The following is a 25,518-nucleotide window of genomic DNA, read 5'->3' as shown; positions in this document are numbered from 1 at the left end:
AATATAAATATGAGTGGGAATCTCGTCGTTCAAAGTTGGATTCAAATTCCATTCCCTCCGCTTCCCAGCACTGTGAACTTAACCTCTCTAAAAGCCCTAGTTGCTATACTTACAAGATAACAACAGAACCTCCGTCAGAGAACTATGGGTCTAAACTAAGCTTTCTATTATAGAAGCTATCTAATATTGCATCTCATATTTATATCATTTTATTTTATACTGTAACCACATAATTTAATTTTAACACATTATTTGTGAATTTCATGACCCTAACTACTAAGAACAAATCATTTCCCCCACAGCTCACAACTTAGGCTCACAGGTGAGAATTCTAGCATTAGTAACCATAAGAATGACATCAGCACCAAAAAATCCAGGTGTGAGGGGCGCCTGGGTGGCTTAGTAGGTTAAGCGTCCGACTTTCGCTTAGGTCATGATCTCGCGGTTCGCGGGTTCAGGCCCCGCGTCGGGGTCTGTGCTGACTGCCAGCTCAGAGCCTGGAGCCTGTTTCAGAGTCTGTGACTCCCTCTCTCTCTGACCCTCCCCTGCTCATGCTGTCTCTCTCTCTCTCTCTCCGAGAAATAAATAAAGAAAAAAAACATTAAAAAAAAAAATCCAGGTGTGATCCTTCTTTGCAAAATGACCAATTTGGGCACATCTGAATACAAAAAGAAAAATAACCCAGGAGTTTACCACTTGGACAAAAGAGTAGATTTTCTTCTACCTGGTTCCCTGTCAGTAACTGCATTCTCTCTTTCCTGCTCTGCCCATCTAGAAAAGCTCTCTGTTACCTGCATCACAAATACTGCTACATCTAAAAAGATCAAGTTGACAATAGCCAAGATATGGAAGCACCTAAGTGTTCACCAAAAGATGAATGGATAGGAAACCTGGGTGGCTCAGTCGGTTAAGCGTCTGACTTCGGCTCAGGTCATGATCTCACGGTTTGTGGATTCAAGCCCCGTGTTAGGCTCTGTGCTGACAGCTAGCTCAGAGCCTGGAGCCTGCTTCAGATTCTGTTATCTCTCTCTCTCTCCGACCCTCCCCTGCTCACGCTGTCTCCTTCTCTCTCAGAAATAAATAAAAAACATTAAAAAAAATCAAAGACGAATGAATAAAGACAAGGTGAAATGTAGTTACACACACATATATATATAATATATAATGATATATAGATACACATAGATACACACATATATACACATTTTTATATAGTGGAATAGATATTTTTATGGCTGGTTAATATTCTATTATACATGTTATATATATTCTATTATATATACATATGCATATACAAATGTGTATATATAATATGTATATACTACATATATACATAATATAGATATATAATGTAATATATACATACACATATATATATATATATATATATATATGGAACAAATAATGGAATATTATTCAGCCATAAAAAAGAATAAGATCTTGCCATTTGGGGCAGGCTAGGGTACAGTGCTAAATTAGGTTAGTCAGAGAAAGACAAATGCCATATGATTTCATTCATATGTGAAATTTATGCTACTTCTCCGTTTTTTTTTTTTAATAGTTTATTGTCAAATTAGTTTCCCCATAAGTGAAATTTATGAAACAAATTTTAAAAAGAGATGAAACAGACTCTTAAATACAGAGAACAAACTGGCAGTCACCAGAGTGGGACTAGGTGAAACAGGTGAAAGGGATTAAAGCACATTTATTTTGATGAGCTTTGAGTAATGTATAGAATTTTAGAATCATTATATTGTACACCTAAAACTAATATAATACTTGAATAACTAAATAAGAGGCCAAGTAAAACACGTTTCCCCTCAGTGACTGTTCAAATGTAATTCAATGTAAAACAGCAGACTGTCGCTAGAAAGAAATGGAGGTAAAAGTGGAGTAACAACAAGAACATGTGTACAATGTGTCAACCCAAGGCATGACAGCAGATAAGCCAAGAATGCCCACATGGCCAATGCTAAGTTATGTGTATAGCCCTCAAGTCCAAAAAAGCAAAGTCCTGAAGGAAAACACATACTATAGTGTAGTATAGTCTCATGTACAAAAGGGATATCCCTGTCCCCATTTCTCTAGCACAACTACCATGTCACTCCCTTTCCTTCACTTCTTATTTCTCCCTCACATGAAAAGGATAGCAACATACACAAGCAGGCATTAGTGACAGCTTCAAGTTGAAAGTGAGATTCAAGGACCTCTTTTATGGAGGATTCTATTTTCATATGCATGAGATGTGGAAATTAAACAAATTATACTTTTCTTAATGCTCTCTACCACATTAGGACTTCTGGGATAATGATTTGTATTGCTCTGCACACCAGAGCAGAAGCTTCCAACGCAAGGTGTGACGGCAAGGTTGTCACCAGCTTATATGGCACATTTGTGCAAATTATAAAAGGAACTCCCTTCCTCAAGACACTTTACTTATGACTTTTCTGACTGCCATAAAACCAATATAATTTTGTTGGAACAAGGGGCTGTGTTACTATCTTCTGACAAACTGTCATAATATATAGGTAAATCGATAATATCGATGATATACAGAGTTGTGTAGTGCCCAATCTATACAACTATACATTAGTTTTGGACAATGTCCCTTGCTCTTCATTGAATCACAGCACTTCAGATAAACTTGTGATTTGCCTAAAAATTGTCCAGACAAGTCAGATTTACATATTACTTGTGTGGGTGTGTGATTGTATGCATGTGTGCATGTATGTATCCATATCACATATTATTTTTTTATTGAAAAGAAAGAAAGAAAGAAAAAGAAAGAAAGAAAGAAAGAAAGAAAGAAAGAAAGAAAGAAAGAAAGAAAGAAAGAAAGAAAGAAAAAGAAAGAAAGAAAGAAAGAGAGAAAACAAAACAAAACTGTCTGCCAGGTTGGATTACTGGCCCAAAGCCATGAAAACAGCTATTCTTGATATATCAGGATTAGAAATTTTTAAATACATGCTTTTATACCAAGGCAATGTCATAGTGGGAGAAAGAGGAAAATTTGTAGTTCCAAAGCAATCAATTTATTCCCAAGGCAAAAATATTTATTCTTACCCTACATGATCAAAAATTTTACTAATGGTCATAAAAATAATTGCCCCATTTCAAAAAACACATACTATAGCACAGGAATAAAGTTTACCATGTGAGCTGCTTCTTCCTTAAATAGTTTTATGTTTAGCTGCCATCAACTTCACCTTTCCCACCTTCAGATTCTGGCTTCTAAATGAGACCATTAAGAGTTCACAAGGCCCAGTATAATGGGTTTTCCAGAAACAAGATCCCAGTTTCCCAAGCAATGGGAAGGCCAGACCACAAGAGCCACAGCTTAAAGAAAGTAAATAATTCAAAAATAAAAGTCTGTAAACAGGCAGGTTTTTTATGACCTGCTCTACTTGCAGAGCACTGACTCAGACATATTGCTTTTCCTCATCCTCTTATATCATCACTACAAGTAACAGTGAGTGCAGCAAGGCCAAGAAAAACAGCTTTATAAAGAGAGAGAAGGAAGCCAGCCCAGTGAGATTCTAATAATGGCCAGGTGCCCTTTTCCTGGATTCTCTCACTTTATTATCACAACACATATTTTCTTAGTCCCATTTTACAGAGGAGCAAGCTGAGTCTCAGAGAGGCTGAACAACTTGTCTAAGGTCACATAGCTAGTAACAGTAAGCCATGTCTGGCATCACAGCTCTTGCCTTTCTGCTATACCACACTGCTCTGAGCAAAAGTTTAGGTCAGCACTTAAACCTTCATATGCTCCCAGGTCTCCTGCAGATCTTGTTATCAAGCAGATTCTGATTCCCAAGGCCTGGAGTGGAGCCTGAGATGCTGCATTTCTAACTGTGGTTAGACAATTTTAACTAAAAGTATCGGACCACACTTTGAGTAGTAAGGTTTTTGACCAGTGGTTCTCAACTGGGGACAATTTTGCACCCCACCCCCCAGGGGACATCTGGCAATGTCTGGGGACATTTTTGATTGTTACAACTGGGGAAATATGATGCTAATGAATTCTGTAGGTGGAGGTCAGGGATGTTACTAAATATAGGATGCACCACCCTCCACCACCACCGAAGAATTATCCATCCCAGAATGTCAACAGTGTGACAAACAGTTGGGGAACTCTGTTTCAGAGGTCCCAAGTTCATTTAAACTTCTTCCAAAGCTGCTGTAGATTTGCAAACTTGCACTGGGGTCAAAGGTAGCTCCAGTATTTCCAAACTTCTTAAAGTCTGATAGAAAAGTTGATGCCACACAACTTGGCTAAAGTACGATGAAGTTTAATTTCCTCACAAATATTCCACCATCATACTGAAGAAAATCAAACCAGCTGATTACATAGAAGCATTTCACAAACTGCCTAGAATTTCTGTAAGGTCCTTGTTTCTCAGCACTGGAGTTCACAATTGAAAAAGCAAAAGATAAGATTATTTTTAGATGCAAATTTTATAATTTCCTGTTCTAGTAGTTCAAACATTTACCTTGATGGATCAAATGAAACCATCTCTCACTATTCAGCATTAGTTATTGCTCCCCACCATCAATATTGCTGGGATATTGTAGTGCTTTGTACTCGGTATCCACTCAATTCCCAAAATTCAGTAAAGAAACCAGTCATTCATCTACATTTTTAATATTTATGGCACCAAAACACGAGTTCAATTTTAATGCTTTTTTCCTGAAGTAACCATACTTTATTGTCTTCAAATGTCATTTTGTTTGATTATAGCATATGTATTAGAAATACTACATTTGAATACAACTGGAGGGGGTGTAAATTAAGGTTTGGTTAAAATCATATAGCTTTTTCAGGGAGGTGGGGTCTATGTGTGTCACATCTTATGGGTTCTTATATACTAAGGACAGTGCTAGATCCTATGAATGGTCTTTGCCTGGATATTCACAGTCAAGTAAATGGATATTTAATAATTCCTATAAGAAATAAGCACAGGCAGTCTAGGGTGAGAGAGAGTGAAAGCAAGGGCTTCTGAGAAAGTAATGCTTGGCCTGAATAATGCGGGATAAATATAGGTTGGTCAGGTAAAGATGGAGAAGGAAAGGTACACCCAGACAACAGGGGAGCTGCACAAACATAAGCACAGAGCCCAGGGGCCAGTTACTGAGCAAAGCCAGAGTTTGAGGTGACTGGAGCAGAGGAGAGAAAGAGCAAGAAGTGAGACTAGAAAAGCAGGGAGGATCCCCATGAGCCAGGCTCTGGAGTGTGTACTTGGTCCACGTGGCAATGGAGGGTATGGAAAGGACAGACCTACATTTTTCAAAGATGATTATGATAACATCATGAAGAAGGAACCACAAGAGGCATAAAGTTGGGAGAACAGTTAAGAGGACCAGGCCAAAGTTAAGAGCAATGGAAATGAAAAGCCACAAGATCCAAAACTTTGTAGAAAGAATAAACAAGAGTTAGTGATATAGTGGATGTAGGGGATGTGGTAGGCTGAATAATGGCCCCCCCCAAAGATGGCCACATCCTAATCCCCAAAACCTGTGTATAGGTTACCTTATATGGCAAGAAGGACTCTGCAAATACATTAAGTTAAGGATCTGGAGATGAGAAGATTATCCCAATGTAAGCACAGGGGTCCTCCTAAGAGGGAGGTGAAAGGGTCAGCCAGAGGGAAGGAAATGTAACAACAGAAGCAAAGGTTACAGAAAGAGAGATTTAAGGATATAGGAAGGGGCCACGAGCCAAGGATTGCAGCTGGCTTCTAAAGGCTTTGAAAGGCAAGGAAATGAATTCTCCCCTAGAGCCTCCAGAAGGGACAAAGGCCTGCCAACACACTGATTTTAGCACAGTGAAACTGATTTCAGACTTCTGACCCCCAGAACTATATGAGGATATGCTGTAAACTAATAAATTTGTGGTAATATGTTACAGCAACAATAGGAAACTAGTACAGGAGTGATGGAGAAAGAGAAATTGATGATGACTCCCAGTATCTGGCTTGGATTGGGAGCTAAACAGTGGTGGCAGTCGGCAAAACAGAGACACAGGAGAAAGAACAGTTGGGAGGGAAGACAAGATGTTCCATTTTGGACAGGCTAAGATCTCTCTGCAACCTGAAAGATGCTCACTAGAAACTTACATATACATATAGGGCCCTAATGCTCAGGAGACAAGTCCAAACTGGGGATAGAATTTTCCACAAACTTGGTACTCAGTATGTGTTTAATCAGGTCTACTGAATTTTCATCTTCTTTTAATAAAAAGCCTAGCTGCAGGAATATTACCCCTACTATTATAATGGAGACAAAATAAAACCATGAGGAATAATTATTCCTATAGGCAAGAATGGGATAGTGGAAGAACTCTATTCACATTCTAACTCTAACATGGTAGCTATGTTACCCTGCAAAAGTCATACCTGCTCTGTGCCTCAGTTTCCTCATCTGTAAACAGAGGATAAATCCTGAGATTTATGTAGTAAATGTATTACATAAATAATGAGTGACTGGCACTTAGAAAAGTGTCAAGCACAAAGTAAATACTCAATAAAGGGAACCATCATAAGCACTGCTTGTGCACAATTCATTCAAAATATTTTGATGAATGATAAGAATTTTTATGTCCTCTCAAAGGTTGTAACAACTTCTAATTATTTCATGTTTTCTTTCCTCAGTCATTTTCTATATACATCAAACGCTTTGGCACCTATTATATTAAAGATGTGTAGAATGATTTTCCTCACAAGAGGCAGATGTGTATCAATAATGATAAACCAGCAGTCAGCACCTACTGTGTGACAGGTGCTGGTGATACTGAAGATGAGTAATATATGAGTCCTGCTCTCGAGAAATGCACAGGCTTAAAAAGAGATATAGATATAGATATGTGGATAATCATATAGATATAAAGATAGTAAACTAACATTTATTGAGCACCTACAATGTGCCAGCCCTTACATGTATTCATGCACTACATATAATTCATTACATGCATTACATTTAAATTTATGCAAACCCTGTGAAGTAGGCATTTACCACACAATATAATCCACTCTATAACATTCTGAAGCAATTATAAAGTAAGCCCCGGATAGTGCAGAGAAGGTCACTTTCAAGTGTGCACAGCTCAGTACAAACACCTGTGCCTCAACAAGTGCCCTGTAAAATGCCACCAGATGAGGCTTGATTCTGAAAAGAGAAGTCAATGGTTTGTAAAGGGAGCATGGACTTGCTTTACAAGGAGACCAACTGATGTGACCGTAACTCTTGTTCATCCCCTCCTCAACTTTCTTCAAAGAAACATAAATGACATTTGTTGAGCCAAGCCTTGTGCAAAGTGCTTTGTGTAGGTCATTTCATTTAAGACCAAAGAATAAACTTGCACAGGTGAATGGAAAGGTTTTATAGGAAGCACGGAAAATTGCTGACTAAAATTATACTGGGCCAGAAGTCTCCTATAAATTTCACTAGCATTCTTAGGTCTCTTGCAAAAGCCCAGAACTTCTACTTGGAACACAACAAGAGAGACAATTAACCCCATAAAACAATGCAGATGAAAACGCAAAGGGAAGGAAATGATTGAGGTTAAAATAAAAGAGAAGGAAACCAACTTAATAAGAGAAAGAATACGATTTTAAATGAAGTCATAATATTAGCCACATCAGAAACCTAAATAGAAAAGGAAAGTGTCAAAGAAAACAAATCAGAGACAGAGAGGAGCCTGGTGGGAAGAAATGACTAGAAGTTATTTTGACTTTTCTACAGAACAGAGGGTACAATGATTCTCATTTCTGAGGTTACATCACATGCCTAAGGCTGTAGGCAAATGACTTAGCTTCCCTAATGAAGTAATGGGACAATGTCAGCACCTAAACCTCACAGGCTTGCTCTGAGGAGTAGGTGAGTACAGGACTGAGCTCCATGCCTGCACCATACAGTATATTTTTTTACCAGTGTCAGAAACAACAATGATTTGTGCTATTAGCAGCCCCCTGCCAGGGCCTTCCAAGATGACACTCCATCAACCTTTCTCTCTGTGTGTGATAGCCCTCAGACAGAACATGCCACACAGATTTCTCAAGAGGCTGCTGTGATTTCAAGAAGTGTGGTATTTTAAACCATTCTCCTGGAGTCCCCTCACATTTTTGTCTGTGAGGCAACCAAGCAAAAAGCCAACATGCAAAGATAATCACAGCCTACCAAGAGGGGAAAAAATAATGAGTTCTTCCAAGAGATTTCAAGCCTTCCAGAGAATCCTGTGTCATCACATGTTAGAAGTCCTGCTCAGCATAAGCATCCTCAAATCTCCACTAAACTCCTGTGATCCCTCTCCCTGTAACAACTGCTCAAGAGGCAGCCTAAGAATATCCACTGAAGTTAGCACCTGGCAGGTTTTTAAGGCGTCTCAAGCTTGCAGTGTAGAATTGGCAAAGATCCAGTCATGTGCAACATTTTCTCTTTTAAAGCAACTAAAGCTTGAGTCCTTAAAACCATCTAAATCTTGACATGCATCATAAAAGTACTGCAACAGAGACTCTTGGCAGGAACACCACTGGGTATTATGAAGCTATGGTGGAGTACCTACATTAAGTGTTATTTCTGCTGTCTAAGGCACAGTCAGGTTTTGCCTCTTCCTTGCTGTATGAACTCTGACAGAAGGACAAAGATCTCCACTGCCCTTTAGAAGAAAATCACCTTGCAATTCATTCCTATTTGGATGTGGATGGAAAAAGCCATGCGTTAAAGAAGATCATTTGTCTAAACCAGGATTAATCTCCAGCATGCTAAAAAGTGCTCACACATGGTGAGGGCGCTCTTGATTCCAGGTTCAAGTGATTAAATCTAAAGATTTTGTTTTTAGCAACTATTTAGAGGAATATGTTTAAGTCTGGCCAAGAAATATAAAAGTAAAGTGGCACTGATAAACCCAAAAGAAGCTAAGGCTAGAGAAGCAGCTAATCTCCACAAATAGGTATCTGAGTGGGGGAGGTGTTGAGTGTTGATAAAGCATTTCCTTTGTATATGATCACTGGCCCCAATATGCAGCACTGAAGAACAGAGAAACTCTGCCACTCATCTGTGGAATTCTCTGAGAGAAGAGACCTTCCCTCCATTAATAACTTTTAAAAACATGCACTAATTCATGCTGGCAGTCCAAATCCTCCCCTCAAGCTTCATTAAGTGATCAGGCTGGCTGAGTTCAAACATACACGCAGGATAAAGAGAAAAAACTCAAGTCTAGAGAAAATTGGGGAAGGGGGAAGGATAGCAAACAAAATCCTACAATCTAAACTTAAACGTTTTAGAATCAGGAAAAGGCAGCAAAACTAGAGGACTTGGTCAAGTGGGTCAAAAAACAAAGGTTTCAATTGCATAAAAAGCTAAATATGAGTTCAGATTTTTTAGTGCAATATACATAAATACTTGCTGCTATTTTAATATTTGCCTTTACTTGAGCTTTAGTAGGACTCTGCCTGAGGCAAGATTTTTTTAAGTAATAATAAAAATACTTAATAGTACTTAGAGCAAAGCATGTGTGGTCATGATGTTTTAAAGGGAGAAAGAAAGGTAATTCTGAACATCTGTGCTACATTTCCACACAATAAAACTACCACACTCCAAAATTATTCTGAAGTTTGGTGGAGCTGGGGAAGGGGTGGATAACAGCTCATGTAGAGAAATGTTTATTGAAAAAACAGAAAGGGAGACTCAGAAACCATTTGGGGGAACACAGGAACAACAACTTTACCGTAAAATAGAACTGCTGATTAACAGTGAGAGTCCAGTAGTCAAAAAGCGAAGTTATGTGTCTTTTCAGATCCATAATTACTACTCCCATAAATACTCCTGAGAATCAAACATCTTTTATTTTCACAAAGTCCCGACCTTCCCACGTGGTATCTCAGATCAAAACACCACCCCAAACCCTCCCTTAAATTTATTTTCTAGGACTTGCCGAATTCCCAGCCCCACCTTTCCTAAGAGGGAAGGAGTAAGGGAGGGGGAGCCAGAAGTAGCTTCTCTCTCAATCTTTCTCTCCCTCCTTCTCTTTCTCTCTCTTTCTTCCTTTGTCTCTCTTTGTCTCTCTCTCTCTCTCTCTCACACACACACACACACACACACCACTTCTGTTTCTTTTCAGACTCCAGCCCACACCTCCCCTCAGCACATCTGTTTCCTAGTTCAATCCCCTGCAGGCAGTCTTTGGGTCAAGAATTATCATGACTGAGCTGCCCTTCCTCAGTAAAACAGTTTCAAGCAGGTGGAGCTCAGAATTACTGTATTTGCCACAGCAACAGGCCAGCCACCAGAAGGATATGTCAATCATGCTACACCAGCAGTTCACAGTCTGTACGATTTTATCCCCCAGGAAATATACTGCAATGTCTGGAGATATTTTGGGTTGTTACAACTGGGGAAAAGGGAAAGGTACTTTTTGCACCTAGTGGACATAGGCCCAGGATGCTGCTAAACATCCTAACAATGCACAGGACAGTCCCACAATAAAGATTTATCCTGCCCCAAATGTCAACAGTGCTGAGATTGAGAAATCTTGGGCTATACCAAGGAAGCAAAATTTCAAAAATAGGCAGGGTCTTCCTCCAACACTAATTATGCTCAAACAGCTGGCAACTCAGCCCACAAGTTACCAGAACAGGTCTGACTGCCTTAGAGGCTGAAGGAAGGACAGGTGGTAAGGGGATTTCTTGGTTGTCATCCTGACCAGGTCCTAGCTTTACCTGATTAAGAATATTTTCCATAGGAAAACCTAGCAAGTCTATGGCATACCAACAATTACTACGTGTAAGTATCTTTTAACACGACTTATTTATAAATGGACAGTTTCTTTTTCAGGCCAGTTCCTTCAAGGCAGCCACAGATTTACTAAAGCATTGTGTAGGCCTAAAAAGTGTCAATAAGCACAGGCATTGAGGGAGAAAAAGGGAGGAAGAGTTGGAAGCTCTGTTTTAATTAGGTCAGGAATTCCTGGTTCTTTCGGAGTTTGAATGGCAATCTCCATTTCTCTGCCACTTTATAGGTTAGTCAATTCTTCCCACACAGTCCCTTTTTTAACCCACAGGTTACCTCTCCCAACACCTACCACTCCGGAAAGAGCTGCAGACTTTTGTGATAACTGGTAATACCCAATGTGAGATGAAAAACACCAGCCTAATAATTGAAAAGGCATAAATACAGGCAAAAATGACAGAAAAAATATTGTCTCTCATTTTAAAAGAAACTCAAAAGCTATATAAAAATAGTGAGATTTGATACTCTAGATACAACAAATTGTACATATGCTTTTTACCAAACATCTTGATTCAAAAACTATTCACTTATCATCTAATTCAGGAGGCACCACACTTTTCTTAAAGGGCCAAGTAATAAATATTTTAGGGTTTGAGGACCAGGAGGCAAAATTAAAAATTTTCTTTTCAGCAACTATTTAGATATTATATTATTTATATATTTAGGATACTATATACTCACACAACTATTTCAAATATAACCATTTAAAATGTTAAAAACCATTCTTAGTTCCTAGGCAATTAAAAAATAGATGGTGAGCCATGTTTCCCCACAAGCTACAGTGTGCCCTCTCTTGATCTGATTGAGTAAAAAGTCTTTATATTTATTCTAAAGACTCACTCACCTTTTTTCTTTTTCTAAAAACCACTCGTATATTATTGTATCTTTCCTTTATTAAGGAGGATTTGATTCATTCTTTATATAAGTTACAACTGCTGTAACTATATCATATATATAACTATATTATAGTTACAGCAAGCACTCACATTGCCTTAACACTCTACCCAAAACATTTAAGACACCTTCAACATATATGCCAAATTGGAAATACAAATAAAGTTTCCTCTTTCACATCTCAGCCAGAGTTGGTGGGAAAGTAGATTTTGTTTTATCATATTTTACCACCTAGAAGAGCACTTATTAGGAGGTTATAAATACAATTTTAATGTCTCACAACTCACACAAAGAGAAACCCAAAATACCCCACAAAAACGAGATATAAAGTAAAGTCAATTTTGGGAGGCAAAGCATTTCTTTCAAGCAATGAAATAATGATAGAGTTACAATACTGAAAACGAAGGTTAACTTTGAACAAATAAAATGGAAAAGGTCCAGCTCTAAGCACCTACTGTTTCTCCTATTCTCTGTTCACAAAAATTCATCTATTCCCTAGGAATTCATGGGGGGCCTAGATGGGCAGTACTGTTCTTATTTTAAGCTAGTACTTTAACTTTTATGAGCCACAAGTGGACTGGGGAGATCCAGTTCTGACACTGCATTCTGCAGGGCACTGTTTAACCTTTTCACTGCCCAGTGACCTCACAGATGTACAGTCCTAGATTCAACAAGTCCTGATAAGACATAGCAAGAAAAAAAAAAAATCAGAGCCTTTTGCATTATTTTTCTCCTTTTTGGTATTTACAAAGAAATTATACCTGAGCAAGAAGTCAGAAGATCAGAATTCTAGTCTCTGGTCTATTCAGGGATTATCCCTGGCATCATCACAGAGTGGTTGGGAACAGGTGCCTGGAAACAGCAGGCCTAAATTTGAATCCCAAATTCATCACTACTTGCTCTAAGAAGATAGACCCAGACACCACCCATTTGGGCCTCATCCTCCTCATCTGAGAGGCAGGAAACCACTACTTACCCCAGAGTATTGTTGGGAGGATTAAGTGGCACTCCTTGGAAATTGATGAGCACAGTTTGATGTTCACGAGTGCCCAGTAAATATTACTTGTCATCACTTCTTAATTTCTCTGAGCCTCAGTTTCCTCACAGGATTACCAGGAGCTACATAAAAAAGCATTAAAATGGAGTGTGTTCTTTGAGCCCTGTTTTGGGTGCACTCACGCCCTCCTTCGCATGAGCCCTGCTTCTCTCTCTTTCTCTGCCCCCCCCCGTGATATTCTCTCTCTCCCTCTCCCTTTGTCCCTCGCTCACTTGCACTCCCTCTCTTAAAACAATAAAATAAAATAAAATAAAATAAAATAAAATAAAATAAAATAAAATAAAATAAAATAAAATAAAATAAAAATTGGAGTGTGCTTTATAAACTACAAAGCCTCCTTCATATGCAAGCTACTAGCTGATGTTCCATCCAAGACAAGTAGAACCTTGGTACAGTTGAGTTGTCTCATCTTCCCATTGCCACAGCCTGTGACATACTGAAGTATGAGTACTTTCTTACCACTGAGTTTTCATTTGTGGTGCCTGGTTTACCAAATGATGACAATAATAAATTAGGTCAGCTGCCAAAATACTGTTTTTCAAAAACCCATCACACCCAAGGTAGAGCAAGATGAGAAGGGCAATAAGAACAGTAATGAGAGTCTCTCCCAGCATAATTCCCTGACATTCTCCCCCATCCCCGTCACCTCCCCTCACCTCCCTCTACCCTACCGCTTTCTTTTCTCAGCAGGTTCCAAAATGCCTTGTGCCTAATGGCTCCCTAGAGCTCCACCAGTCTCTGTTACTGTAAAAAGAAATCAATGACGCTCATTAAAATCAATATGGGGTAAAATCTGAACCATTTCAAATTAGCATGCAGTGTTCAAACTTTAAAGGATATATTAAGGGGCGCCTGGGTGGCTCAGTTGGTTAAGTGTCTGACTTCAACTCAGGTCATGATTTCACGGTTCATGGGTTTGAGCCCCACATTGGGCTCTGTGCTGACAGTTAGCTCAGGGTCTGGAGCCTGCTTCAGNAAATAAAATAAAATAAAATAAAATAAAATAAAATAAAATAAAATAAAATAAAATAAAAATTGGAGTGTGCTTTATAAACTACAAAGCCTCCTTCATATGCAAGCTACTAGCTGATGTTCCATCCAAGACAAGTAGAACCTTGGTACAGTTGAGTTGTCTCATCTTCCCATTGCCACAGCCTGTGACATACTGAAGTATGAGTACTTTCTTACCACTGAGTTTTCATTTGTGGTGCCTGGTTTACCAAATGATGACAATAATAAATTAGGTCAGCTGCCAAAATACTGTTTTTCAAAAACCCATCACACCCAAGGTAGAGCAAGATGAGAAGGGCAATAAGAACAGTAATGAGAGTCTCTCCCAGCATAATTCCCTGACATTCTCCCCCATCCCCGTCACCTCCCCTCACCTCCCTCTACCCTACCGCTTTCTTTTCTCAGCAGGTTCCAAAATGCCTTGTGCCTAATGGCTCCCTAGAGCTCCACCAGTCTCTGTTACTGTAAAAAGAAATCAATGACGCTCATTAAAATCAATATGGGGTAAAATCTGAACCATTTCAAATTAGCATGCAGTGTTCAAACTTTAAAGGATATATTAAGGGGCGCCTGGGTGGCTCAGTTGGTTAAGTGTCTGACTTCAACTCAGGTCATGATTTCACGGTTCATGGGTTTGAGCCCCACATTGGGCTCTGTGCTGACAGTTAGCTCAGGGTCTGGAGCCTGCTTCAGATTCTGTGTCTCCCTCTCTCTCTGACCCTCCCCTGCTCATGGTGTTTCTATCTCTCTCTCTCAAAAATAAATAAAAAAACATTTTTAAAAATTTTAAATAAAAATAAAAATAAAGGATGTATTAGAATTTAAAAATAAGGCAAATGATGCTAAAGAGAAACAGGAGCAGGTGCATTCCTTTTCTCATTAGCAATGTGTGGGTAAAAGACATCAAAACCTACTTTTAGAAATGTTGTTAATAAGGGTCCAGAGAGAGTGGTTTCCTGTAAAGATGCTTCATTGGCATTCACCATGTACAGAGTGCTTAGAGAAAACAGAACTCAGTGAGAGAACAAAGGGAACCTGTATCAAGTTGGCATCAATGAAATTTCCATGTAATCTCCAAAGACATAACATATTCAAAATTAAATGCTTACTCAGAAAACAAGTATGAAAAAGAAGTACGCAGTTCCTAAGGTCACCTCTTAAACTACAGTAAGACTAAGTAACATGGCAGGCTTTGGAATGATCACACAGACTGGGGGCTTGTTAGCCACAAATGATCAGGTTTGTGTGAAAACAGTAGCAACAACAAACATGTGACCAAAAGTCAGAAATGCCTTGTGCACTTAGGCAGAGCTTCACAGTCATTTCCTCAGCCACACTGTCAACCCTAGTTGGATAGCTCCAGCAGCATCTCATCAAACTCAACACATCCAAGTCTTTCTTCAACCCTAGTGCCTCCTGCTGACCCTCCCATCTGCCCACTATCCCCCCATCTGCCTGAACCCAAGCCCACAGAGGGTGCCTGCTCCTCACAGCTCCCAGCACTGGGTTCCAAGTTGTCAAGTTCCTGTCTGCAAGTGGAGATGACCTTTCCCTTCAACTTCTGGGGCTACCACCCAGATCCAGACTCTTGGTGACCTGAACAACCATGGTATCCCTCTAACTAGTCTTCATAGCTCCTCCTCCCCAATCCACTATCAATCAGCACTAACAGTCGTTTTTGATCATGCCATTCTCCCGGGAAAACTCCTTCAAAGGCTGCCCAGGGCCTACTGAGTAAAAGCCAATCTCCTGTGTCACATGTTCAAGGCCCTCAGGGACCTGACCTCAAACTACCTATTCAGCCTTATTTCCTTTCCTTCCTTATAGGTGGAGTTTTAACTGCTCCAAAGACATGGCACCCCCAAACCCACCATAGTTCCTGCCTCTGAGGCCTGACTCAGCCATCTCTTTTCCAATCATACTTCACCACCACCCCTGTGTGTTGAAATTCTTCCTGCCTTAAAGACCAGCTCTGTCATGGATGAAGCCAGTCGTCAGCCTCCTGTCTCTAAGCTGCACTGCATGCAAGTGCCATTCAACATGCTCTTAGTACACCACCTTGAGAAATAGTAGCATGTGATGGTGATAGGTATAGACTCTGGAGCCAGACATCCCATGTTCTGATCTTGGCTCTAGCATTTGCTTTGTGTGACTGGAAATAATTACTTACTTCTCTGTGCCCAGTTTCTTTATCTGTGTGATACGGATGATGACAACAGTATTTATGTAGTACAGAACCTATCACAAAATAAGCCTCAGTAAGTGTGAGCTGGTTCTCTTACTACACACCTGAATCCTTGAACAAGACCACAAACTTGGCCAGGGTGCTCCCACAGCAATATGGATGCTCGGCATCCATTCTATGACATCCAATACAGTTTCAAAAAAAAAAAAAAGGAAAAGAAAACTCCCAGTTACGGTTACACTCAAGTTCCTGATCCATACCAAACACAATGACAGAGAAAACATAAAAGAACATGGCACTACAATCATTATGAACCACCCCTCTGATACTGGCAAAATAAATCAAAGAAATTCTCTAGTTGTTTTTTAACTATTTTTTCATTCTTTCAAATATTTACAGAGCACCTGCTGGCAATATTTGAGGTCTGGGAATATGGATGAAATGTACTAATCAGGTAAGAAAGTCACTTTATTTGAAAGAAAAAAAAAAAGGAGCACTTGTTAGATTCTATAACATATATAGGAAATAACTCTTGCAAGAGAAAATGTTATGTTTATGTGGTCAATCGTGTTTAGGAATATTTTCTGTGATAAGCTTTGTTGGTAGAAATAGAACATGTTAAATCTGTAGAATCAGAATTAGAAATGCCTGCATCATAGGAGCACGTGTACCCCANGGAGGAGGGATGGGCATGAAGGAGGGCACTTGTGGGGATGAGCACTAAGTGTTATGTGGAAACTAATCTGACAATAAACTATTTGTAAAAAATAAATAAAAAAATAAATTTTAAAAAAAATAAAAGAAAATCAACATTAAAAAAAAAAAAGCCTGCATCAGCAAAATCATGGTTCAGCCAGCAGAACTGGAGACAAGTTTATGTTACAGAGAAAGAGACCATGTGGCTTTGAGATAAGGGTGACTACAATGAAGTTTAAAAGTTTGGGCAAAGATCATACAGTGAAGGTTTGAGCCATCAGTCAAAGGACTTCTAGGTCCTGAACTCAAGAACTTCTAGGTCACAGACTTTGCCTTGGTGGATCTCCCACTGGCCCAGGACCAACCTGGATAAATAAGTAAGTAAAGCAAGAATTCATTTTGCCCTGCCCTCCCCCTTCCTGCCCCAATGACAGCATGGTGGGAAGCCTAGGCCCAGTCTCCTGAAGGCTTTATTTGTCCCGGGTTGGTAGCAATTGTTGCACCCGATGAGTTGAGTGCTATTCAGCTCTTGCTACCAAAGATGGGTACCAACACACATGTCAGCAGAACATATATCCCTTCCCTTCAAAAACCTACAGTGCAATGAGTCCAGAGACTCCTGACTCTTCTAAGGACCAGCTGAAAAAATATTAAGAGGAGTGAATATAGGAGGATCTGATATATAAAACCACTTTTTCTTTAACAAAATCAATAGGGTTATGGGTACTTGATTGCCAAAACCTTTACAAGGAACAATATGTTCTCTGCAGAAAAAGCTAAAGAACAAGGTAAACTATTACCACATCAAATAATGTCTTATCAAATCAACCTGTATCCAAAACATCACACGACACTAGTGAGTAATGCTGTGTTTCAGCCAACACATCAGCTCACATTAGCACATCAGTTGTAGTTCTCGGGCAATGGTTTTGGTCTTCCAAATAAGTTGAGATCATAATCTTTTTGTTGTTGTTTCCTGCCAGGCAAAGAAGTGGTTTTGCCCTCAGCCTTTTCCAGACCACCGAAAGATAACAAGACACTAAAGCAATCTGACCCTCCCCATGTGCAACTCCTGCCAATCCAAAATCTCCTCAAACAATAGGCTAAACAAGACCAGTATTCCAGAAGATGGGGGTTTATATGAGATCCAACACCTCTGCCTGAGAATGAGTCATAAAACCACTAGCACTCTATTCCTCAGCATTCTGCCATCTAGCCCCAACCGAGTTGAACCATGCAAAATGAAAAAGAAATCAGGAACACACTGAACTTAAAACCTCAAGTACATTTTAAATCCTGTTTTAAATTCATTTAAATTAACAGAGGTCAGGCTACTTCTTTATTCAAGCTGGGCTATTCTTACTGCTTTAATACCACATTTTTCTACTAAAAAATTTTTAAAAATACCCTGACAGAGGAACATTCTAAAACTCAGTAGAGAATATGGAAACAGCTCACAATAAACCTTGCCTTCTAGAATAACTAATGGAGGAAATTACCCAGTTATTTGGCCATGAAAAACAACTACTTGTGTGTTTTTATGTATTTTGCAGGTCACAAATTAAAAGCATGCTTTTTATTTTCTAGCATAGCATTTTTCCTAAGTGTTTTACAAAGAACACCAGTGCAGCAAGACAAAAGCAAGTTAAATGGGTTTGAGGAACTTCCCCTTTCTGAGAATGACTGACACACACTTGCATATTAAGGAGTCTGAGGAGTCCTACAGTAAACTCTGTGGAATCTAGCAATTTCCCAAGTTCATTTGGCCCTGCAGCCCTTTTTCTCTCATAGCACTTTATCAACATCAACAAAATGACTGTTCTGCAGAGCACATTTCAGGAAAGATTCCTCTAGAAAAGGGATCAATGAAATGGTTTTATAGCTGAAACTCTGGAGTTGGCCTGATTCAAGTAACAGCTTCACTACTTAATTAGCTGTGGGACACTGGGCAAGCTTCTAAGCGCCACCTGTCCCTCAGCTCCTGCAGGTAAAATGGGCAAAATAATAGCACCTACCTCCCAGGCATAGGTCTTTCCACATGACTGGAAGAATCTTCTGGGAGCTTCATGTGGCCAGTTCCTTTTTGTCATGCAGGTCTCAATTTACAATATCACCCCCTGCAAGAGGCCTTCCCTGATCACCCAATATCAAGTTAGCCCCACCCAGGTCGCTAGTTCTTCATCCTCTTATTTTATTCATGATACTTCTCTGTGGTTTTTTTAATGTTTTATTTATTTCTGAGAGAGGGAGAGACAGCATAAGCAGGGGAGGTCAGAGAGGGAGACACAGAATCTGAAACAGGCTCCAGGCTCTGAGCTGGCAGTCAGCACAGAGCCTGATGCGGGGGTCAGACCCATGAACCGCGAGATGATGACCTGAGCCAAAGTTGGACGCTTAACCAACTGAGCCACCCAGGCGCCCCTGCTTAACTTTTAAATTATATTTCACCCCTAGAGAATACAAATACAATGAAGTCAAACTTTATTAGTTATTATTGCTTCATCCCCAAACAGATCCTCATTAAGTGCTCAATGAATGGATGGATAAATGAATGAATGAGGTGGTTGTGAGAGTTAAAAAGGTATCAATGTAAACCATTCTTCAAAGTGACACATAAGCATCTACCCATATGTGGTTATGAAAACTTCTGATGAATGACGACTGGTTGAGGAACTCATAATTCTTGCACTATTTAACCTGCCTCTTCTTGCTGTGTTGTGGGTAAACATTTCATGGCATTTATTCAGAGATGTGTTCGTAAATGGGCTTTATGGATGGGGTGGTAGAGATGTAGGCCTGGGGGGAGGATTTGCTGATTTCCATGGTATAAATGCTCCCACCAAGACTAATTTCAAGTTATCAATGGCTTAAAAGCAGGCTCCACAAAATTCCTGAAAATGTAGCAAATGGCTCTCAGAAGCCAGAATAATCCTTCTCCTGGGGAAGGTCTTTTCAGGGATCCAAGTCTTATTTGTTAAGTTTAAAATGAGACTCTTTTTTAAATGCATAGAGACACCTTTTCCACATCCTCCCTTCTTAATGAGCCAAGAAAAAGGCAATCCACTGACTTTCATCTGATGCTCAAGGAAACTAGCTGGATGTGTTGGGTTGTATTTTCTGTACCACTATCTGTGGGCTCTTTGACTGATATTTAAAACTCTGAACATGATCTATTTCCATGCCAGACCACTGGGAAGACAAGCTAATCTCATAAAACACTAATTGAATTGTGTTTAGATTCATTTAAATGGAGGCATCCACACAAAAGAGTCAAGGCACCATCTACTTAGTGCTACCAATGAGCAGAATCCAATAACAGAAAGGGAGTGACTCTACCCTGACCACAGACTCCAACATGGAATCAAGGTCAATGCTGCAGATGGAGGTTTCTCTGGCATCACTGCCCTACTGTACATGCAACATGACCCCTTGGTACCCAAAATAAAGCAGCGGCTTTTTTATTCAACTATGGCAATCTCCTAGCTATAGCTCTAAGATAACACAACCACAGCTTCAAAATCCATCCATTCTGTGTGCAAGTGATTACATGACAGTAGTTACTGCTCCTCTTCCATAAACTAAATGTAAAGTCTATGGAGTAAGGCAGGAAGAAGTTAGTTTCTGCTCCACTGTATTAGCTACTTTTTGCTGTGTAACAAATTATCCTCAATTTCAGCAGCTTAAAACAACACACATTTATTATCTCACAGTTTCTGTGGATCAGGAATCCCGGCATAGTTTAGCTGGGTCCTTTGCTTCATAGTCTCTCACAAAGCTGTAATCAAGGTATCAGCCCAGGGCCTGTCATCTTACCTGAAGGTTCCACTAGGAAAGGATCCAGTCCAACCTCACAAAAAGGTTGTTGGAAGTCTTCAGTTGTTTGTCGCTGTTTGAGTGAGGGTCTCAGTTCCTCACTGTGTGTTGACTAGAGGCTATTCTCAGTCCCTCACCACATAGGTCTCTCTCCCTATTAGCTTACTTCATCAAAGCAGCAAGTTGAGAGCACAAAAGAGTTGGCTAAAAAGATGGAAATAAGTATTATATAACCTAATCATGGAAGTCACATTGGCATCCTATTTCTTTCACCATATTCTAACTGTTTAGTCACTAGGCTCAGTCTATATTCAAGGACATGGATTTACACAGAGGCATGAATTCCAAGAGGTACAAATCACTGGGGGCCATCTTAGAAGCCTGTCCATGATTCATTCTTCCCATTCCATCATGGATGGGAAGACCCAGGCCCAACAAAACATCTCTTTAAGCATCTCATTACAAAACCAAGCCCTGTGGTTTCCCAAGCATGTTGCTAATATCTCATGAAAATAAAACAAGGGGGTATAAGCAAGAGGACATTAAATGTGAAGACACAAATGTCTGCTCAAATGTTCTAAACAAATACAATCAATATCAGAGAAAACACACAGGAGCATCTACATTAGCAAACCCTGTCATGGAAGTCATATATTCTGAACAACCAAACAAGTGACTCACAAGAACTGCTCATCAAGGGTTCCTGGATGGCTCAGTTGACTGAGCATCCAACTTCAGCTGAGGTCGTGATTCCACAGCTCATGAGTTCGAGCCCTGCATTGGGCTCTATGCTGACAGCTCAGAGCCCAGAGCCTGCTTCAGATTCTGTCTCCCATCTCTCTCTCTCTCTCTGCCCCTTCCCTGCTCACACTCTGTCTCTCTCCCTCTCAAAAATAAATAAACATTAAAAAATAAAATAAAATAAAAAACAAGAACTGGCCATCCAAAAAAGCATATGATGCCAGGAAATCTAGTTTGGCCTGAATGCAAATAAGTTTTGGAATTTTTATTTACTGCTATAGCATATTTTTTAATGCCATGTTATTGCTTCCTATTTTCTGTGAGATCTGTGTCTCCCATTGCATTCTGCCTGCATGGTACTTTTGAGATCCATACCCACCACTATGGAACTGCTATAAAAATTTCAAGCCTTGGCTGTCACCCACATTTTTTCATCCAACTACATATCCTCATATATCTGTGCATCCCAACATTCGATAGTAGTGGCAGGCCAGAGAGGTGGCCTCTGAAGGACTTCAAATGATTTTAATCCACTAAGTGTAAAATGTATACTCAGAAAACCTGGAACATTTGTCTTAGACAAAAGGAAATTCAGACAAAGATGGTTTTAAACCTAAATGTTCAAAACTAGTCTGCACATTTTACCATTCTTCCCAGAAAGATCCATATGCTTTACTTTCTACAAATGTTACCCCAATTCACCTATGAAAATATTTAGGTTCATTGTTTCGCTAATCACCTATTTGTGTTCCTCCTTTAGAGAGATAATTCTTTTTTTTTTTTTTTTAATATTTTTTTTATTTATTTCTAGGAGAGAGAGAGACAGCGTGAGCAGGACAGGGTCAGAGAGAGAGGGAGACACAGACTCTGAAATTGGCTCCAGGCTCTGAGCTGGCAGTCAGCACAGAGCCCGACGCGGGGCTCGAACCCACGAACCGCGAGATCATGACCTAAGCGAAAGTCAGACGCCCAACCGACTAAGCCACCCAAGCACCCCCTAGAGAGATAATTCTTGATAACCATCTAAACTCTGAAACTATGGCCATCTGTGGGAAAGTAGGTGTAAGCCACCTTAGAGCTGGCATGTGCTGCACACACTCGGATCCTGAATACATGTCGAGTAACATATGTATGGTGAGCAGAGAAAAGAACTGATACAAAATTCCAGTTTAAAGGTGACAAGCAGACAGGAAGGCTATAAAACAGATGCCAGGAAATTTTGTTAAGGCTGCAGATATCTTCCAACCTGTGAAAGTAACTTCGTAACATGTTTTCACTTGTAAAATATGGCTTTGAGGAAATAGAGTGAATATCCTTACCTCTCTAAGATGTATGTTTTCCTTCTCTTTCTGGTCTAAAATCACTTCCAAGTGGCTGACTTGAGACTCAGCCTCTGCCATCCGCCGTGTCCGCTCATTGTCATCCTCAAGACTTTTAGAAGGCAAACCTTTACTTTGCAACATCTCAAGAAGCTTTTTAATAGACTCATCTCGGGCGTTGAGGGTCTGTTTCTGTGTTTCAATTCTCAGCTCCATTTCCTCCAAGGTCTTCCTTAAAAGGAACAGCTCCTTAGCTTGTCTGTCATGCTCAGCTTGGAGCCGCCGGAAGTTCTCCTCAGTCAACTCAATGGTGAAGTGCTCCGCTCCACGGTTGCCACTCTCTTGCTGCAGGAGGTGATTGAGGTCTCTCTGGGTTCGAAGCTCATCCTGAAGGGCTTGGATTGTCAACTGCAGGTGCTGTGACAGAAAGATGGAGCAGGAGAGGAGAAAGAAGAGGAAAAAGTCAATGGAAATGCCAAGTGCTATTTGCTGCTACCACACTATGAAGATGGAATGTTAATCACGAGGTCCAGAGGGCCAGCCGTGAAGTCCTCCAGGGTGACTTCAGAAGCATGGGACAGCACATGGAGAGGGGGAAATTAATTCACTGATGCTTTCTGAATATCTTAGGAGAAGAGAAATGTACACATACACAGGAACAGTATATTAGTGTCAGTCACAAGGGAAATTATACATCTAAAGAGTTTTAACTGAGGAAGTGGAAAGGGTTAGAAGGTAAAGTCTCACAAACACACCTTCTTTACACCTGCAATGCTCCAGACTCAGTATTCCCTGTTTCCTAAGGTGTTCTTTATTCTACTATCCATTATTTTCCATCAGAAATGCATTTCCATTTAAGACAATGAAAAAAATAGCATCCACTACAAGTAGACACAAACAAAGACTATTTTTTTTACAAATAAAGCTGTGAACAGGTTTAGTAAACAGGATTACTGCATCTGCAAGCAAAAGGGAACAAATGCAGACAGGGACAGAAACAAACACACAAGGAGGTGAGGCTATGCAGAGCAAAACAAACAAGCTGCAAAGAGTGGACCAACCTTGGTTCTTCTGGCATCCAGTAACTGAACAGCATGGGAAATGGAAAACAAAAAAAATGAAGCAAAAAATCAACACAAAGAAAAATCCAGTGCAAGCAAAGGATATTTAACAGAAAGAATCAACATAAAGTACCTTCACGGAGAGAAGAAAAAAAAAAAAGAAAAACAATTGCTTATCAAAGCAAAGACCCATAAGCTACACAAAATCTATAGCACTGTTGTTTGATAAATGTGATCAATAGAGAAAAAAAAGAAGAAAAAGTTAGGTCAATTCCACCGTTTGTTTTCTTAAATCTCTCTGACCGAGGAACCTAAAGTCTTCGGTATATTACCAGGGAAGAAAGCACAACACTCCACAAGTACCCACATTTTATTCCAGGTTACTATTTTAACCAAAATCAGAGTGAAAACTCCAGAGAAACAAAATAGTTACTGCTTATGAGAAAGTAAACAGTTGCCTGACAACAGTTGATAAATTCTGCAACACCTTCCCCACAGGATCAACTCCCAGGCTGGTCAAAACAGGCAGCCATAAGCCCGAAGGCATTTTCTTCCTAGGAACAAACCAGGATGCTTCCAAAACAGCAGTTCATCATTTACACACTCCTACCTGTAGACCAGACACAAAGTTAAGGGAAGGAATCAAAATGAGTACAAGGTGTATCTCCTGCTCCCAAGGAACTCACAGTATTTTAGCCATTAATAATATTATGTCTAAGTTATATACATATTGGAGCAGTCCACATTTTGAAGTCTTTCTGAATTCCTACAGCTGGTACCCAAGAGGTGTTGAGATCTTTCTGAGTGTGGCCTAGGAGTGATATTAGCACTCAATATTGCATCATCTTGATAAAACTGTCTTTCAATTCACATACATCCACTGAGGCATTCCCAGGGCACAAAGAACAAGCATTCTCTTTCTCATCCATGTGCCACAGTGCCTCACTGGAAAGTGACTAGGAAAGAGCAACTGGTATGGGTGTTTAAAGATAGTAATTATGAATTCTTTAATATAATTCAGTCCTGTAAAAAATTCAGTGGTTTTTAGTATAATCACAAAGTTGTACAATGATCCACACAACAAATTTGAGAACATTTTCATTATTACAAAAGAAATGCTGCAGGATACAAAATTAACAAAGAAATCTGTTGCATTTCTTTAGACTAATAATGGAATAGAAGAAAGAGAAATTAAGAAAACAATCCCATTTACAAATGCACCAAACTGAATAAAATACCTAGAAATAAATGTAACCAAAGAGATGAAAAACCTATACTCTGAAAACTGTAAGACACTGATGAAAGAAACTGAAGACAAGACAAACAGACAGATACTCCATGTACATGGATTGGAAGAATTAATACTGTTAAAATGTGCATTCTACCCAAGGCAATCTACAGATACAGGACAATCCCTATTAAAATACCAATAGTATTTTTTCTCAGAACTAGAACAAACTATTCTAAAATTTGTGTGGAACAATAAAAGACTCCAAAGAGCCAAAGTAATCTTGGAAAAGACAAACAAAACTGGAAGTATCAAAATCTCAGATTTCAAGATATACTACAAAGCTATTGTAATCAAAATGGTATGGTACTAGCACAAAAGCAGCCAGAGAGAGCAACTAAATAGGATAGAGAGCTCAGAAATAAACCCATACTTATATGGTAAACTAATCTATGACAAAGGAAGCAAGAATATAAAAATGGGGAAAAGACAGACTCTTCAATAAATACTGGAAAAACTGGGCACACAGACACAAAAGACTAAAACTGGATCACTTTATTACCACACACAAAAATAAATTCAAAATGGATTGAAGACCTAAATTTGAGACCTGAAATCATAAAACTCCTAAAAGAAAAGACAGGCATTAATTTCTTTGATACCTGCCTTAGCAACATTTATAGATATATCTACTTAGAAAAGGGCTACAAAAGCAAAACTAAACTATT

The 25,518-nt window shown here is 39.5% G+C and overlaps 1 protein-coding gene across 1 annotated transcript in view; it reads right to left on the bottom strand.

Moving 5' to 3' along the window:
- The window catches only part of ERC2 (ELKS/RAB6-interacting/CAST family member 2), an 885,144-nt gene that overhangs the window by 728,035 nt on the left and 131,591 nt on the right, over positions 1 to 25,518 (bottom strand). Inside the window, exon 2 of the mRNA XM_077776719.1 lies at positions 22,502 to 22,918. Coding sequence (XP_077632845.1) covers positions 22,502 to 22,918 — 417 coding nt within the window. The remainder of the gene's footprint in view (positions 1 to 22,501; positions 22,919 to 25,518) is intronic.

Source organism: Crocuta crocuta, unplaced genomic scaffold, assembly GCF_008692635.1.
Source record: "Crocuta crocuta isolate KB4526 unplaced genomic scaffold, BGI_CrCroc_1.0 scaffold87, whole genome shotgun sequence".
Lineage (NCBI taxonomy): Eukaryota > Metazoa > Chordata > Mammalia > Carnivora > Hyaenidae > Crocuta > Crocuta crocuta.
This window is presented reverse-complemented; position numbering and strand designations above follow the sequence as displayed.